Source organism: Urocitellus parryii, chromosome 6 (genome assembly GCF_045843805.1).
Source record: "Urocitellus parryii isolate mUroPar1 chromosome 6, mUroPar1.hap1, whole genome shotgun sequence".
Taxonomy (NCBI): Eukaryota; Metazoa; Chordata; class Mammalia; order Rodentia; family Sciuridae; genus Urocitellus; species Urocitellus parryii.
In genome coordinates, this window is record NC_135536.1 from 112,322,368 (window position 1) to 112,336,864 (window position 14,497).

The following is a 14,497-nucleotide window of genomic DNA, read 5'->3' on the forward strand; positions in this document are numbered from 1 at the left end:
TGAGGCAGGAGGATGGCAAGATCAAAGCCAGCCTCAGCAACTTAGTGAGGTCCTAAGAACTTAGCAAGACGCTGTCTTGAAATAAAAAATGCTAGGAGCCACAGCAAAAGTATTATGATACATGGCACCTTTGGTTTAGGTGACAGACAGCTAGCCATTGAGATGATATGATTATGTTAAGCTTTACATTCATATGGAAATTGGACTCCTGCTGTTCACCTCAGCCTGTTACGGGGACTCATGTTACTCATGTAATGGGAGAGTTCCCATTGGTTGGGGAAGGATAGTACGAGGGAATTTCCGGGGGAGGTCCGGGCCCTCGGTTCCGGTGGAGACACACGTGTGTCGACCGGCTTGTTAGCAGGGCGCATACGGGGACTGGCGGCCTTTTTAAAAATAAAGCTTTGTTTCCTGCTTGAGTGGCTTGTGTTTCTGTGCTCAGCCGGGTTGCGGCAAAAAAATAAATAAATAAAAAGTAAGAGAGAAATGGAATAAACTGGAAGGAAAGGGAGCCATGGGAGGAAGGCTTATCAGACAGCAATTAGACTCTAAGAAGAAAAAAGAGGTTATATTTGAAATGAAGATAGAAAATTTTCCAAATCTGATGAAATGTATCAACCTCAGATTCAAGAAAACACTAAGCAGACAAATTCAAAACAGAACAAAACTACACTTGGATCTATCATATTCACACTGCTGAACTTAAGTCAAATAGAAAAGCAACCACAGGAAAATAACATGCTCATTCAAAAGAAGAATGACAAAAACAGAAGGTTGACATCTTGACAGAAATATATTAAGTCAGAAGACAATGAAATGACATTTTTAAATGTTAAAAGAAAATCTGCCAACCTAGAATTCTATAACTAGATAGGAGACACTTAAAAAATTAAAGAGAAGCTAGGTGTGGAGGTGACCTGTAATCCCAGCTACTTGGAAGGCTGAGGCAGGAGGATGGCAAGTTGGAGGACAGCCTTGGCAGCTTAGGGAGACCCTGTCTCTAAACAAAAACTTATAAAGGGCTGGAGATATGGCTCACTGGTAGAGCACTTTCCTAGTGTGTGGGGGGTGGGGAGGGGCTGGGTTCAATCCCCAGTACTGCAAGAAAGTTAAAGTGAGGTAGACATGTTTTCAGGCAGGCAGATAAAGGTAGGCAAACAAAAGCCCAACTTCCAAAGTTGAAAGAAACATTTTCAGCAGATATGCACTACAGTAGGAAATACTAAATGGATTTTTTTTTTTGGCTAAATAAAATTTAGCAAAAAAGGGGAACAGAAGTGTATGAAAAAAATTAAGAGCACCAAAAAAGGATAATTATGTGGGTAGAGTAGATGTGAATATTAATGAATCTATCAGAAAGTGATAGAATAAGCATACAAAAAAATCAGAAAGGATGCAGATGATTTGAACAATAATAACCATATTGATTTTTTTTTTCTTGGTGTGGTGCTAGGGATTGAACCCAGGACCACACTCATGCTAGGCATATGGGTGACTGCATGACCAATGTGATTCTGCAACCTGTACAATCAGAAAAATGAGAAATTATACCCCATTTGATTCAAATGTATGAACTGTCAAGATCATTGTACTCTCATGTGTAACTAATAAAAAAATAAATAAAAGAGAATAAAAAAAGACATATTGAGCCGGGCATGGTGGTACATACCTGTAATCCCAGTGACCTGAGAGACTGAGGCAGAAGGATCACAAGTTCAAAGGCAGCCTCAGCAACTTAGCGAGGCCCTAGGCAACTCAGTGAGACCCTGTCTCTAAATAAAATACAAAAAAGGGCTGGGGATGCGGCTCAGTGGTTAAATGCCCCTGAGTTCAATCCCCAGTACTGAAACAAAATAAAACAAAAACAAACAAACAAAAAAACAAAACCCAACTATATTGACTTAACTGACATACATGGATATGTGCTTAAGAAACTAAGGATAGATGTCTTTTCAGGTGCACTGAGAATTTACTAAAATAGACATTTTTTAGTCACAAAACAAATATTAAACGATTTAAAATATCTAGTGTCTCTCTGACCACTTGGAATTAAATTAGAACTCTAATAGTAAAATACCTAGGTCTCCAAATATTTGGAAATTATGTTACATATTTTGAAATAACTCATGGGTCAAAGAAGAAAATAAGAAATTATATTAACCTGAATAATAGTGAAAATATCAAAATTTATGGGATGCAACTAAAGCAATGTTTAGAGGAGATTTATAGTCTTATATTCATATGTTAAAAAAAAGGGTTGTAAAAATCAATGATTTGAATAAGAAGCAAGAAAAAGTCAAATTAAAACAAATTTAGAGAATGGAAAGAAATAATGTTAAAAAGAGTAAAAACCAGTGAGACAATGAAGATCTAATAGAGAAAAATCAATAAAACCCAAACTGATCCTTAGAAAACTTTAATAAAATTAATATACCCATAGCAAGACTGATCAAGAATGAGAGAGAAACACAAATTACCAATGAGAATAAATTATGTGGGTAGAGTAGATGTTGCTATAGATCTTAGATATTGAAAGATAATAGGAGTTCATGAATAATATATTTTTAAAAAAATATTTATTTTTAAGTTGTAGTTGGAAAATACCTTTATTTTATTTATTTATTTTTATGTGGTGCTGAGGATCTAACCCAGGGCCTCTCATGTGCTAGGCGAGCGTTCTACCACTGAGCCACAACCCCAGCCCATGAATAATATTTTGACAATAAAATTTGAGTGAAATGGACAAATTACTTGAAAAACTTGGAATGGAACCACCATTTGACCCAGTTATCCCACTCCTCAGTATAAAGCCAAAGCATACTACCATGACACAGCCAATGTAGTTTATAGTAATGTTTATATCAATGTTCACAGCAGCTCAATTCACAGGAGCTAAGCTGTGGAAGCAACTTAGGTGCCCTTCCACAGATGAGTGGATAAAGAAAATGTGGTAGATAAACACAATGGAATACTCCTCAGCCATAAAGAAGAATGACTTTATGATATTTGGCAGTAGATGGATGGATCTGGAGACTATTATGCTAAAAAAACTAAGGTAATCCCCAAAAGACAAAGGTTGAACATTCTCTCTGACATGTGGATGCTAACGCACAACTAGGTCGGGTCGGGGAAGAATAGAAGTTCAGTAGATTAGACAAAGGGAATCTAAAAAAAATCTAAAAAAGAATGAAGGGAAGAGAGAGGACCCAGGAATAAAAAAGAGTGCGATGATTCTGACATAACTTTCCTACGTACATATGTAAATACACCACAGTTGAATCTCTACATCATGTACAACCACGAGACTGAGATCCTAATTAGAATAAGAAGTACTCCATGTTTGTGTAAATATGTCAAAATACACTTCACTGCCATGTATACCTAAAAAGAACAAATTAAAAAAATACAAAAAATACAAGCTACCAACATTAACATAAGACGTAATAGGAAATCCAAGTTGTCCATTGTCTTTAAGAAGTTGAATTTGTAATTAAGAATCTCCTCACAAAAGAAAACTCCAGATGCTGTACTGGTGAACTTTTCCAAATCTTTAAAGAAGCAATAATACAAATCTTATGTTCTACCAGGGAATAGTGAAAGTGAGAACACTTTTCAACACATTTTATGAAGTTTGAATAATTGCAATGCCAAAACATGATAAACACATTACAGAAAAGAAGATTTACAGGCCAATATACCTCATGAAACAAAATAGAAACAAATGTCTCATAGAAACAAATCCCCAAGAATAATAAGAAAAATACTTGGTGAACAAGCAAAGTTTACCCCAGGAATGCAAATTCGATTTAACACCGAAAACAAAGCAAAACACACACGTGCACACATTTACCCCCAAACCAAAAAATCCCCCACTCAACCAACCAATGTGATGAACCATATTAACAGAATAAAGAACCAGATGATATCAATTGTTATAGAAAAAGCATCTGATACACGTCAACACTGTTCACAATTTTTGAAAATCCAACCTCAGAAAACCAGGAATAGAAGAAAACATCTTCAATCTGAAGGTTTCTACAATAAATAAGTGACTACTTTGTAGTTCAGATTTCATTTAATCATGAAATACTGGAGAAGAACGTTCAGTATCACCACTTCTATTCAACCTTGCTCTGAAGGTTCTGGACATTGCAATTAGGCAGGAAGTGAAGGTATATAGAAAAGAAAAAATGAAACTGTAATTATTTCATAGGATATGATTGTGTACACAGAGAATCCAAAAAACCTACAAGCAAGCTAACAGAAATAATAGATGGCTTGGTAAAGTCGTAAGCTAAAATGTCATTATATAAAAATGTGGTTTTATTTTTATGTACTAGAAAATAAGAATGTTTCATTTTTAGTAGCATAAAATGTGCAGGAATTAATGTTGCAAAAGATATTCAAGACTTTCACGCTGAAAATTTCAAAGCACTATTGAGAGAAATTTCTAAAAAATGAATACATGAAGGGATATAGTTTTGTGGATCAGAAGATTCAGTTCTGTGAAGATTTTATTTATCTATAAATTCAGTGCAACTCTAATAAAAATCTTAGCAAATTTTATTGGGAAAAAATGACATGCTGATTCTAAAATTCTATGGAGTATACTGGACCTGGCATGGATAAAATAATCTTATCAAAGAAAAACAAGTGCAGAGAATTCATAATTCCTGGCTTTAAGACTTATTTTAAAGCTACAGTAACAAGGCAGTCTTTCACTGATGCAAGTTTAGATAAATAGACAAATAGAATGGAGGGGAATAAAAAAAATAGACCCACATATACATGGTCATCCATTTTAAACAAACACAACACTAGAATCCAGGGGGGAAAATGATCTTTTAGCAAATGGTGCCAGACCTATTGGACATCAATATGGGGAGAACAAAAACAATTGACTTAAATTATCTTGCACCTTCCACAAAAAATTCATTTGAGATGAATCATTGACCTAAGTGTGAAAGTAAACACATCAAACTTCTAGAAGAAAACAGAGCAGTATATCTATGATTTGGGAAGAGGCAAAAAAAAAATTTTTTTTTAAATGGGACCTATGAAAAACACTAAGCATAAAAAGATTGATAGGCTTAACTTTAGTGAAGTTAAGAACTTCTGTTCATCTGAAGATACCATTAAGAAAATGAAAAGCAAGCTCCATAGCGGAAGAGATATTTTCAGTGCTTCTCTCTGACAAAGCATTTGTACAGAGAGTATATAAACTTCTATAAATCAAAAAGAAAAAGGTATATAACACAACTTTAAAGAGGATCAAAACACCTCATCAGACACTTCACAAAAGCAAATATCAAAATGGCCAATAGATCTATAAGAAGTTGTTCAACAACATCAGTAAATACAGAAATGCAAACAAAATCCAGGTGAGATACCATTTCACACCACTGGCCTAGCTAAAATAAAAATGACTGCCAATGCCATGGGTTAGTGAGGCTGCAGAACAACTAGAACTCTCTTGTTTTCCTAGATAGAGTTTAAATTGGCAAGCTACTTTGGGAAAAAAAAAAAAAGTACCTGGCATAGCCTCCTAAAGTTGATCATATACCTACCCTTTATCTATGCAAATCCAACCCTGGGTCTATATCCAATAAAAATGAGGACACATGTCCACCAATGAGAAGGCTCTAGCAACTCCAATAGAAATAACCCCAAATGGAAACAACCCAAATACCCATCAGTAGCAGAGTAAATAAATAAATTATGGTACAGAGCAATGGAATACATAAGAACGAAGAATGTGAAGTATATATCATAAATTCGGCAACACGTTAAACCTCACAGACGCAATATTGAGTAAAAGAGGCCAAATATAAACGGGTATCTATGGTACGATATCATCTATGTGAAGTTCAAGACAGCAAAACAAATCTATGGTGACAGGAGTCAGAAGAGTGGTTACCCAGAGGGACACTGCCTAGGGGTGGGGTGCAGGAAATGTTCCATATGTAGAACGTTCATCATGAGTGTTTGGGTGGTCCCCCTGAAGGGGCTTTGCTATGGTTTGGATGCGGTTCACCCCCACTGGAAGCTTGGTCCCAGTGTGGCAGTGCAGGCAACGTGGAACTTCCAAGGAAGGGAGCCTAGTGCAAGGTAATTAGGTCACTGGGACATCCCCCTTGGAAGGGATTAACACTAGCTTTGCAGAGTGAGTGAGTTCTGGAGAGAATGAGTGTTCAATATAAGAGTGAGCCTGGCTTCCTGTCACGCTGTGTGATCCCTTCGGCAATCCTCCCACCACGGAGACGCCACCAGTCAGGAGGTCCTCACCAGAGGCCGAACCAAGGAGACCAACCTGACCTTGGATTCAGCTTCCAAAACCATGAGCTCAACAAGCGTCTTTTCTTTACAAGGTCCCCAACCTCAGGCACTTTAGTATTGCAGCAGAAAATGGACTAATATAGGCTTCGAAAAGGGTAACACCAAGGCCTGGCCCTTTCCATCCCAGGAAGGAAGGAAAGCTTTGCCTTCTGTCAACTATAGACCAACCAGGGAGGAGAAGGGCAATTAACAGTAAGTGTGCAAGAAGGATCTTCTTAGGGTCATGAAAATATTCTGATTTGTGTCATTATGGTACAAGTTGGTAAATTTACTAAAAAAAAAAAAAATCGTTGACTTGCAGACTCAAAATGAGTGAATTATATGGTAAAATATGCTGCAATAAAGTGATCTGAAATTTGGAAGTGGATCCTTCCCTCCCCCTGATTGCCCCTGACTTGAGGGGTCCTGGGATCTTTCTGGTCCTGCCGTCTCTTGGTCTCATGTTACTTCTCTCTGTCTCACTGTTGCCCTGTTTGGGTTGTGAACACACAGAGATCTCTCCAGAGACCCCCAGCGGCTCTCCAAGGAGACAGGAGCAGAGATGCTGCCTCCACTGATGAGAGTAAGTCCCTGAGGCAGGATGCGAGGGGGTAAGTTCTTGGTCCCCAGGTGCCTGCCACCGTTTGTCACATGACCTAGAATGTGAGGAGCTGTTCATTCGCATTTCGTAGACAAGAAGACAGAGCCCTGAGAAACTGAATGCTCCAGGTCTCACGGTCAGGGCAGAGCTGATCAGCCCCTGACCTGGTGGGACAAGAAGTCAAGTCATTGACCCTAGAGAGTGAGGTCAGACTGGGCAGCCGCTGAGGTCCGGAGTAGGATAGAGGGCGCTGGGCGGGGAATGGTACGGGGCTGGGCCCGGGCAGCAGCTCTCACTCACCACTTCTTGCCACTGATGTCATGCTGCTGCACCGTGTAGCCAAAGAAAGCACTCCTGGAGCCAGCGATGACCCGGGGCTTCCTGGTGTCCATGTTGAAGGTGTCTGTGAACCCTGGGTGGGGGAAGGGGAGAGAAGAGGGGCATCAGGCAGGTGAACACAGGGCCCCGGGGGTGTTTCAAGACCCACCGGTGAGTCATCTACTTGAGAGGGTCTTGGCTGTGAAGCCAGTGGGCTCGCTGTCTTTGAGGAGCCCTTGTATGAGGTAGTGACAAAGTCCCCGCCTGAGGGAGCCCCCCATCTGATGGGTGAGGCCCAGCACCTGCACTGGAGGAGCCTGTCACTGATAGAGGAGGCCTAAGTCTTACTCTGGGAGGAAAAAGACCGAAGGGGGCAAGGATAGCTCCCTTCCTCCTCCGTCACCCCTTCCGCCCTCCAAATTTGCTTCTTCCCCTTCTACTTTCCCTCCTCTCTCTTTCTCCTTTCTCTCATGTCTGCCTGCTAAGGAGTCAGGGACTTCCCACCACCTGCTCCAGCCTGGGTCCAGCTCTGCTGGCTGACCACCTCCTTCTGAATCCATGTGCAAGGCTCTGTCTGGCTTTAGCAGGGCCACTGCCTGGTTGGGGGAGCGGAGGGAAAGTGGACAGAAAGTCCCACAATCCTTTGGCCTTGGCCTCCAGGGTCCTCCTTGATTGGTTAAGTCAATGCTGACTTAATTGATTGTTTCTTGGGGGAAGACTGTGTGGAGCCTGAATATGACTGTGCTGTGGTTGGGAGGTCGTCTGTCTGCACCAAACTCAAGCTGAAAACGGATTCTCAATGCAACAGTGTTGAGAGGTGATGGGACCTTCGGGAGAGAGTTAGGTCGTCAAAGACAGAATTGATTCCTGTCTTTCTTGAGACATTGGAATAGGTCTCACAAGACTGAGTTGGGTCTCACAGGACTGGATCAGTTGTCTGGAGAGCAAGTCATCCTGAAGCAACTTTACGCCTAATGTTTTGCCTCTTCTGCACATGCCCACTGGCCAGGCTGGCAAAGCTTCCACCTGTGTTGACCCCTGTGTTGCCATCCACCTTGAGCCCTAAGCAGAAGCCAAGCTGATGTTGGCACCAAGCTCTCAGACCTCTAGAACTCTGAGCTAATAAACCTCTTTTCTTTATAAGTCACCTAGTTTAAGGTACTTTGTCATTTGAAACTGAAAACCAACTAGGATGACACTTTGATTTTCTGAGTGTCCTCCTGTCTGCCATCATTTACCCTCATAGGACCTTGGGAGAATGAGCAGGATCTAGCCAGGCAGAAGCACTTGGCACAGCACCAGAGAGGCTGAGAGGTTTGTCCAGGGGCACAGTGGATCCGGGGACACATTAGAACTAGGACCTTGGATGCCTGCTCAGGAACTCCTTTCTAAACAAGGCATTTTCAGGATGTGGCTGGCCTGCCACTCATCCAGGCCACACCTCTGCCTGGATTCACAGGATCACCAAACTGGGGATCCATGGGACTTAGGGGGTGGGAACTTGCCACCAGCCAAGACTTTGAGATTAGTGAAGTGAATCTGGAGAATAAGACTTTTCTCATTTCCACCCCTTTCACACGTAGAACACTCTATAAATCTCAAAGAACACTCACAGGTGTTACCCATTCATCTCCCAGTGGGGTGCGCGGCACAGGGCAAGACCAGGGTGAGGGAGGTTAACTGACCTTCCCTAGGTCCCACAGCCCACCAGGTCGGGGGAGGGAGACTCTAAAGCTGAGGCTCATCCCTGCTGAGCACCCCCCTGCATCCTTCCCTGGGCACTGGCCCCTGGTCTGGGTGCTCGGGGGTCAAGGCCTAGGACGCCCACTTGAACAGGGCCTGTTCTGTGGAAACAAGTGGTGTCTCCCATCTCTTCCTTTTACTTCCCGGCAAGCTGATAGAGGTGCCCCAAGTTCTATCACTGAAGTCATAGAATTAAAGTCCCCCAGCGGGGAAATGGGAAGACCTTGGAGTAGGGATGTCAGATACTGGTTATCCCTACTTACCCAGGCCCATCGTTAGTACTGTTGGGAGCAGGGAGTTAAGAAAGATTCCAGAAAACCCACACATCTGCAGTCATCTGATCCTTGACAGACTTAAACAAACGGTGCTGGGAAAACTTTGTTATCTGAATGAGGAAGAATGAGACTAGATCCCTATCTCTCACCCTGCAAAACGTCAACTCCTAATGGATCAAAGATCTAGGAATTAGACCAGAAACTACACAACTGCTGAAGAAAACATGGGGTCGGCACCCCAGGATATAGACACAGGCGACTTCTTCATTAGGACTCCTAAAGCTGAGGAAATAATACCAAGAATTAATAAATGGAATGGCATCCAATCACAAAGCTTCCACTCAGCCAAGGAAACAACTAAGAACTTGAAGAGATGAGCCTACAGAAGGGGAGAAAATCTTTGCTAGCTATTCTCTGTCAGAGGATTAATATCCATAATATATACAGAATTCAAAAAGCTTAGCACCAGAAAACAAGTAACCCAATTAATAAATGGGCAAATGAACTAAACAGACACTTTCCAGAAGAAATACAGATGGCCAACCAATAGGTGAAAAAATGTTCAACATATTTAGCAATTAGAAAAATGCAAGTCAAAACTATACTGAGATTTCATCTCCAATTAGAATGGCAAACATCAAGAGTACAAGTAATAATCGATGAGGGAGAGGAGGGCTTGGGAATAGGAGCACTTTTACAGTGTTGGTGTGATTGTAAATTAGTACAATCACTATGGAGTTTCCTCAAAAGCCTAGGCACTGAACTACCATATGACCATTCTAAAGAATTCAAGTCAGCATACTCTAGCCATATCTGCACACCCATGTTTGGAGCAGTACAATTCACAATAGCCAAACTATGGAACCAGCCCAGGTTTCTATCAGTGGATGAGCAGATAAAGAAAATGTGGTGTACCTACACACTGGAGTTTTATTCAGACATAAAGAAGAAAGAAATTTTGTCATTTGGAGGAAAATGGATGGCACTTGAGATTGCTATGTTAAGCAAAATAAGCCAGACTCAGAAAGTTAAGGGTCATATGTTTTCTTTAGAGAGGAAAAAGGAAAAAAGTTAGGTGGGGCTCTCATGAGAATTGAAGGGACATCAGTAGAGTAGAGGAAAGAGACCAGGGGAAGGGAGCAGTGGAGGGTAAAGGGAAATATTAGGGAATGAAATTGACCAAATTATACTGTTGTATCAGGTGCGTAAGTGAATGAATCCTACTGCTATGCACAACTGTAGTGCACCAATAAAAACATAAAAAAAAGGAAAGATTCCAAGGTTAATTCCAGGCTCAGGAGCAAGAGTGGTGTGATTCATAGGTAGTACCTGCTGCGGAAACGGGAGATGACAGTGCCATCATGTATCTGTCAACCTTAACTTCATGATTCCTAATCTGACACAACGCATGGATTTAGTGTTATGGTCCTGGAGTGGGAGAGGATCCTCACCTCAAAGTGGGAGGGAAGAGGACTATTCTGGTCCATTGGTGCCTTCTTTATGAAACCCGTGCCATGCATGGACTTCTTGGTCTGGCCAGCAGGAGGCAGTCTTGGGAAAGGGGACTGGGGGCAGGTGAGCATGGAGTGGGGGTAGGGTCAGAGGTGAAGGAGCACAGGTCTCTGACCTGTGAGAGCATGGCACAGAGGAGAGAGACACCAGGGTCACCTATGCTGACCCGGGAGACTGGTGGGCATGTAGGGGTCAAAGAAGTTGAGTTGAAGTTCCAGAGAGAAACTCACCCTCTCTCAAATTTCGTTCCAGGGATGAACAGATACACACACGCATGACACCAAACACACACACACACACACACACACACACACACACACACACACACACACAACCCATGCCCACATGGACACAGGCCTGGTTGTGGGGCAACACTTCATCTGGCTCTCTGGAGCCCCCTGGAGACCAGGCCTTTCCCTTCCTGCTTCTGAGCCCAGGAGGCAGAGGTGGAGCAGAAAAAGAGGGAGGCAGATGTGGCCATCAGGAAAGCCAGACCACCCGTCCCTTTAGGACTGCAGAGTGGGGGCCGGTGAAGGTGAAGTCATGCATTGCATCTTTGGGGACTTCTCCATCCTGTGTCCTCTATTAGTGCTTCTTGTGCAACCAAGGCCAGAGGGACCCTTCCACGATCTGTCAGAAACTGTCACTCCCCAGCTCCACCCCCTTCATCCATCCATATCCCACCCCCTCACAGCTAAAGCCAAACTTCTTTCTCAAGGCCCTCCTCACTCCCCCTCCCGCCCTTTACCTACCCTGTCCCCTCTATCCCTCAGCTCCAGCCACACAGCCGCTCTTGCTGTCCCTTTACTGTGTCACCCATTCTCTGTCCAGCCTTTGTTCTGTTCCCCTGTCTGCAACACTCTTCCTCCCATGAACCACACGCCCTCCATCCAGTTATTAGGGTCTCTGTTTCCGTGCCAGCCTATCCGTCACCAGGCCACCCTGCCCGCTGTCCCCTGGCTCTGCTGTACTTGTCCTCAGACATGCTGCATGTTTATTTTTTAACAAATCATTTATTTGTTTATTGTCACATGGCTGATTTTTTTTGGGGGGGGGAGTACAGGGATTGAACCTGGGGCACTCGACCACTGAGCCACATCCCCAGCCCTTATTTTGTGTTTTATTTAGAGACAGGGTCTCCCTGAGTTGCTTAGAGCCTCACCATTGCTGAGTCTGGCTTTGAACTCAAAATCCTCCTGACTCAACCTCCTGAGCTGCTGGGATTACAGGTGTATGACACCGCGCCCAGCCACACGGCTGATATTTTATAACATCTTCTGTCCTCTAAGGGCCACCAGACTGCTGCATTCTCACTGAGGTATCTCAGCTCCTGTTCATGGGTTCACTGAATAATTAGAGACCAGGTTCTTCATTTGCTGGGACACTGCTCCCGCCATCAAGGAAAAGGGACAGGAAAAGAATGGATATGAGCACTGATGTCACCTACATCTTCTTCTAGGTGCCTAACCACTAATTTTAAATCAATTAAATCTCATAAATCACTCAGTAGGGAACAGGTCAGCTGGGAACACCATTAAATAGCATGGGGTGTCAGGGTGCTGGGCCGCCCTCTTGGGAGCTCAGCTATTTGTAGGAAAGACTCTGGGGGGCGGGGGAGAGAAGATTCTTTTCAGTGATGAGGCCCCCCCCTTCCTGCCTCAGCACCCAGCGGGGTTCCTTGTGATACATCCCTTGGTGGGAGCTGGGTACCTTCACTAGGGGCTCTGTCTAGGGCTGGTCCCGTCACCCCCCCAGTGTCCCTACCTCTACCTCCCTGGGGACAGGATTAGTGAAATCTGGCCACAGGAAGAGCATGAAGTTACAAAGTGCTGGCTTCCTCCCCAGACTCCAGTGGGCATGTGCTTCTCACCAAACCAAACCAGCCAGAGGAGGAGTTTCCTCAAAATGACGTCAAGTCCGTCTCTGACCCCGGCTCCCGACAAGATCTCTGGCCTTCTCTGATGGCCATGGTTTTCATACTTGGGGAATGTACTCTTCTCAGAGATTTATGGGCCCCCGAATGCCAACAAAACAAAACAAAGTTGTTTTTGATGGGAATCAACAGGCCAATTGCAGAGGCGCTAGGAGCCTGGCTGTGCTGCTTGCCACTTCTCTGCCCTCGAGATTGATGACAGAGGGGGAAAAACCACAATTCCTGGGCTGCTCTGGGGTGGACGGTGGCCAAAGTTACATCAGCGGCTGCTCCCTTTCTCAGAATCTTATCTGGGTTTTTAAATAAAGCATCAGTTCATCCGAAGAGGGGCCTGGAGCCATAGCCTTGGGCTTGAACATCACTGGGGGCTCAGAATTCTCAAAAGCACTGGCCGCAGGTGAAGGTGGGGTCACCAGCTCCCAGCATCTGGGCCGTCCCGGGCTCAAGAGTGAGGGAGCACCAGCATGGGACCACAGCACCATCACCTGATGGCTCCAGGCTAGCTACAGAAGTGTCTATCAAGTGCCCGCCCTGTGTGCCCCTCCCTGTGAGCTCTGCAGAGTCTCTGTGGCTCTGCCCTGGATTATAGCAGCTCCTCTTACTGGGCGTGTTCAGGGTACATCCTTGAGTGGCCTTTTATCTTTGTCCTGTGTCCAGAAGATACAGATAGACTTGCTTGATGAATTTCACACCTTCTGAGAACCTGTTCTCAGAACCAGAACCTGGTGGCTTCTTCCTGCCTTAGTTCACATCCTGGTTCTCTGCCTTAGGTGCGAACTGTCCCCTACATCTCGATAACAATCGTAAAAGTAACACATGTGCAGAGCATTTATTATGTACCAGGCTCCCTCCTTTCCAAGTTTATTTTCTCCTTACAATAGTCTCTGAAAGTAGAATATTATTGTTCTCATTTTAAGGTGAGGAAATTGAGGTACAAAGGTAGCCATGTGGCCAAGGTCACAAAGCTAGGAAGAGGCAGTGTGCACCCCAAGTCCTCAAATGTGCTGAGCCATGAAGTACCCCATTGATGAGCCTCCCTTTCCTGGGGAGGCACTCACCCCACCCCAGTTCCTGAATCTTCACCTCAAAGTGGCCTCACCCAGGACGGTCCTCCTCCAATCTGAGCATCGTTGAAAACCCACCCACCCTAGGTCTCTGGTACTATCTCCCTCTTCCCAATTTTACTTGGGTTCCTCAGCCCCTGCTTGGTAGAATCAGGCGGATCCCTGATTACAAGAGGTAGAACAGGGAGACTAGGTGAAGCAGGATGGAGCCAGAGTCCCCTGGGCCCTGGATGTCAGGATGAAGCACAGGCTTTGAGTTGACAGCAAGAGGAAGTCACTGGGTGACCCCTAGCTGTGGACATCTCAGGTCTCCACAGCCAAGACCTCACCCGGATCTCTGGGCCCTCCCCTGTGCTGTCTGGGTCGCCCTGAGCTTCCATTTTCCTGGTATGTTGGGTGCAGGGGTAGATGAAGGAGGCTGGAAATTTCACCAAAATTCTCTGGTGCTATCTCCCTCTTCCCAGTTTTACTTGGGTCTCAAGAATCTCCACCTCTGAATGTGAATCACAGACAGAAGGAGGGTAGGGAGAAAGGATTCAGACACACCCTAAGCAAAAAGATGGACGAAGTGGACTTCCTGCAGCTCTGGAAACACACAGTGCCTTTCAAAGCAAGAAAGAGATGAGCTTTAGACGCCCGGCTGATCTGCACCATCTGCACTGCTGCCCTTTTGCCCAAGCAAATAACGAAAACCTGATGGTCCTTGCCCTGTTGCCAGCCAGGCTTCTCTTTACCC

At 44.1% G+C, this 14,497-nt stretch overlaps 1 protein-coding gene across 1 annotated transcript in view; it reads right to left on the reverse strand.

Annotated features, from left to right (window-relative positions):
* Itga11 (integrin subunit alpha 11) overlaps nt 1-14,497 on the reverse strand; it is a 114,231-nt gene that overhangs the window by 81,200 nt on the left and 18,534 nt on the right. The window contains exon 2 of the mRNA XM_077799944.1: nt 7,217-7,328. Coding sequence (XP_077656070.1) covers nt 7,217-7,328 — 112 coding nt within the window. The remainder of the gene's footprint in view (nt 1-7,216; nt 7,329-14,497) is intronic.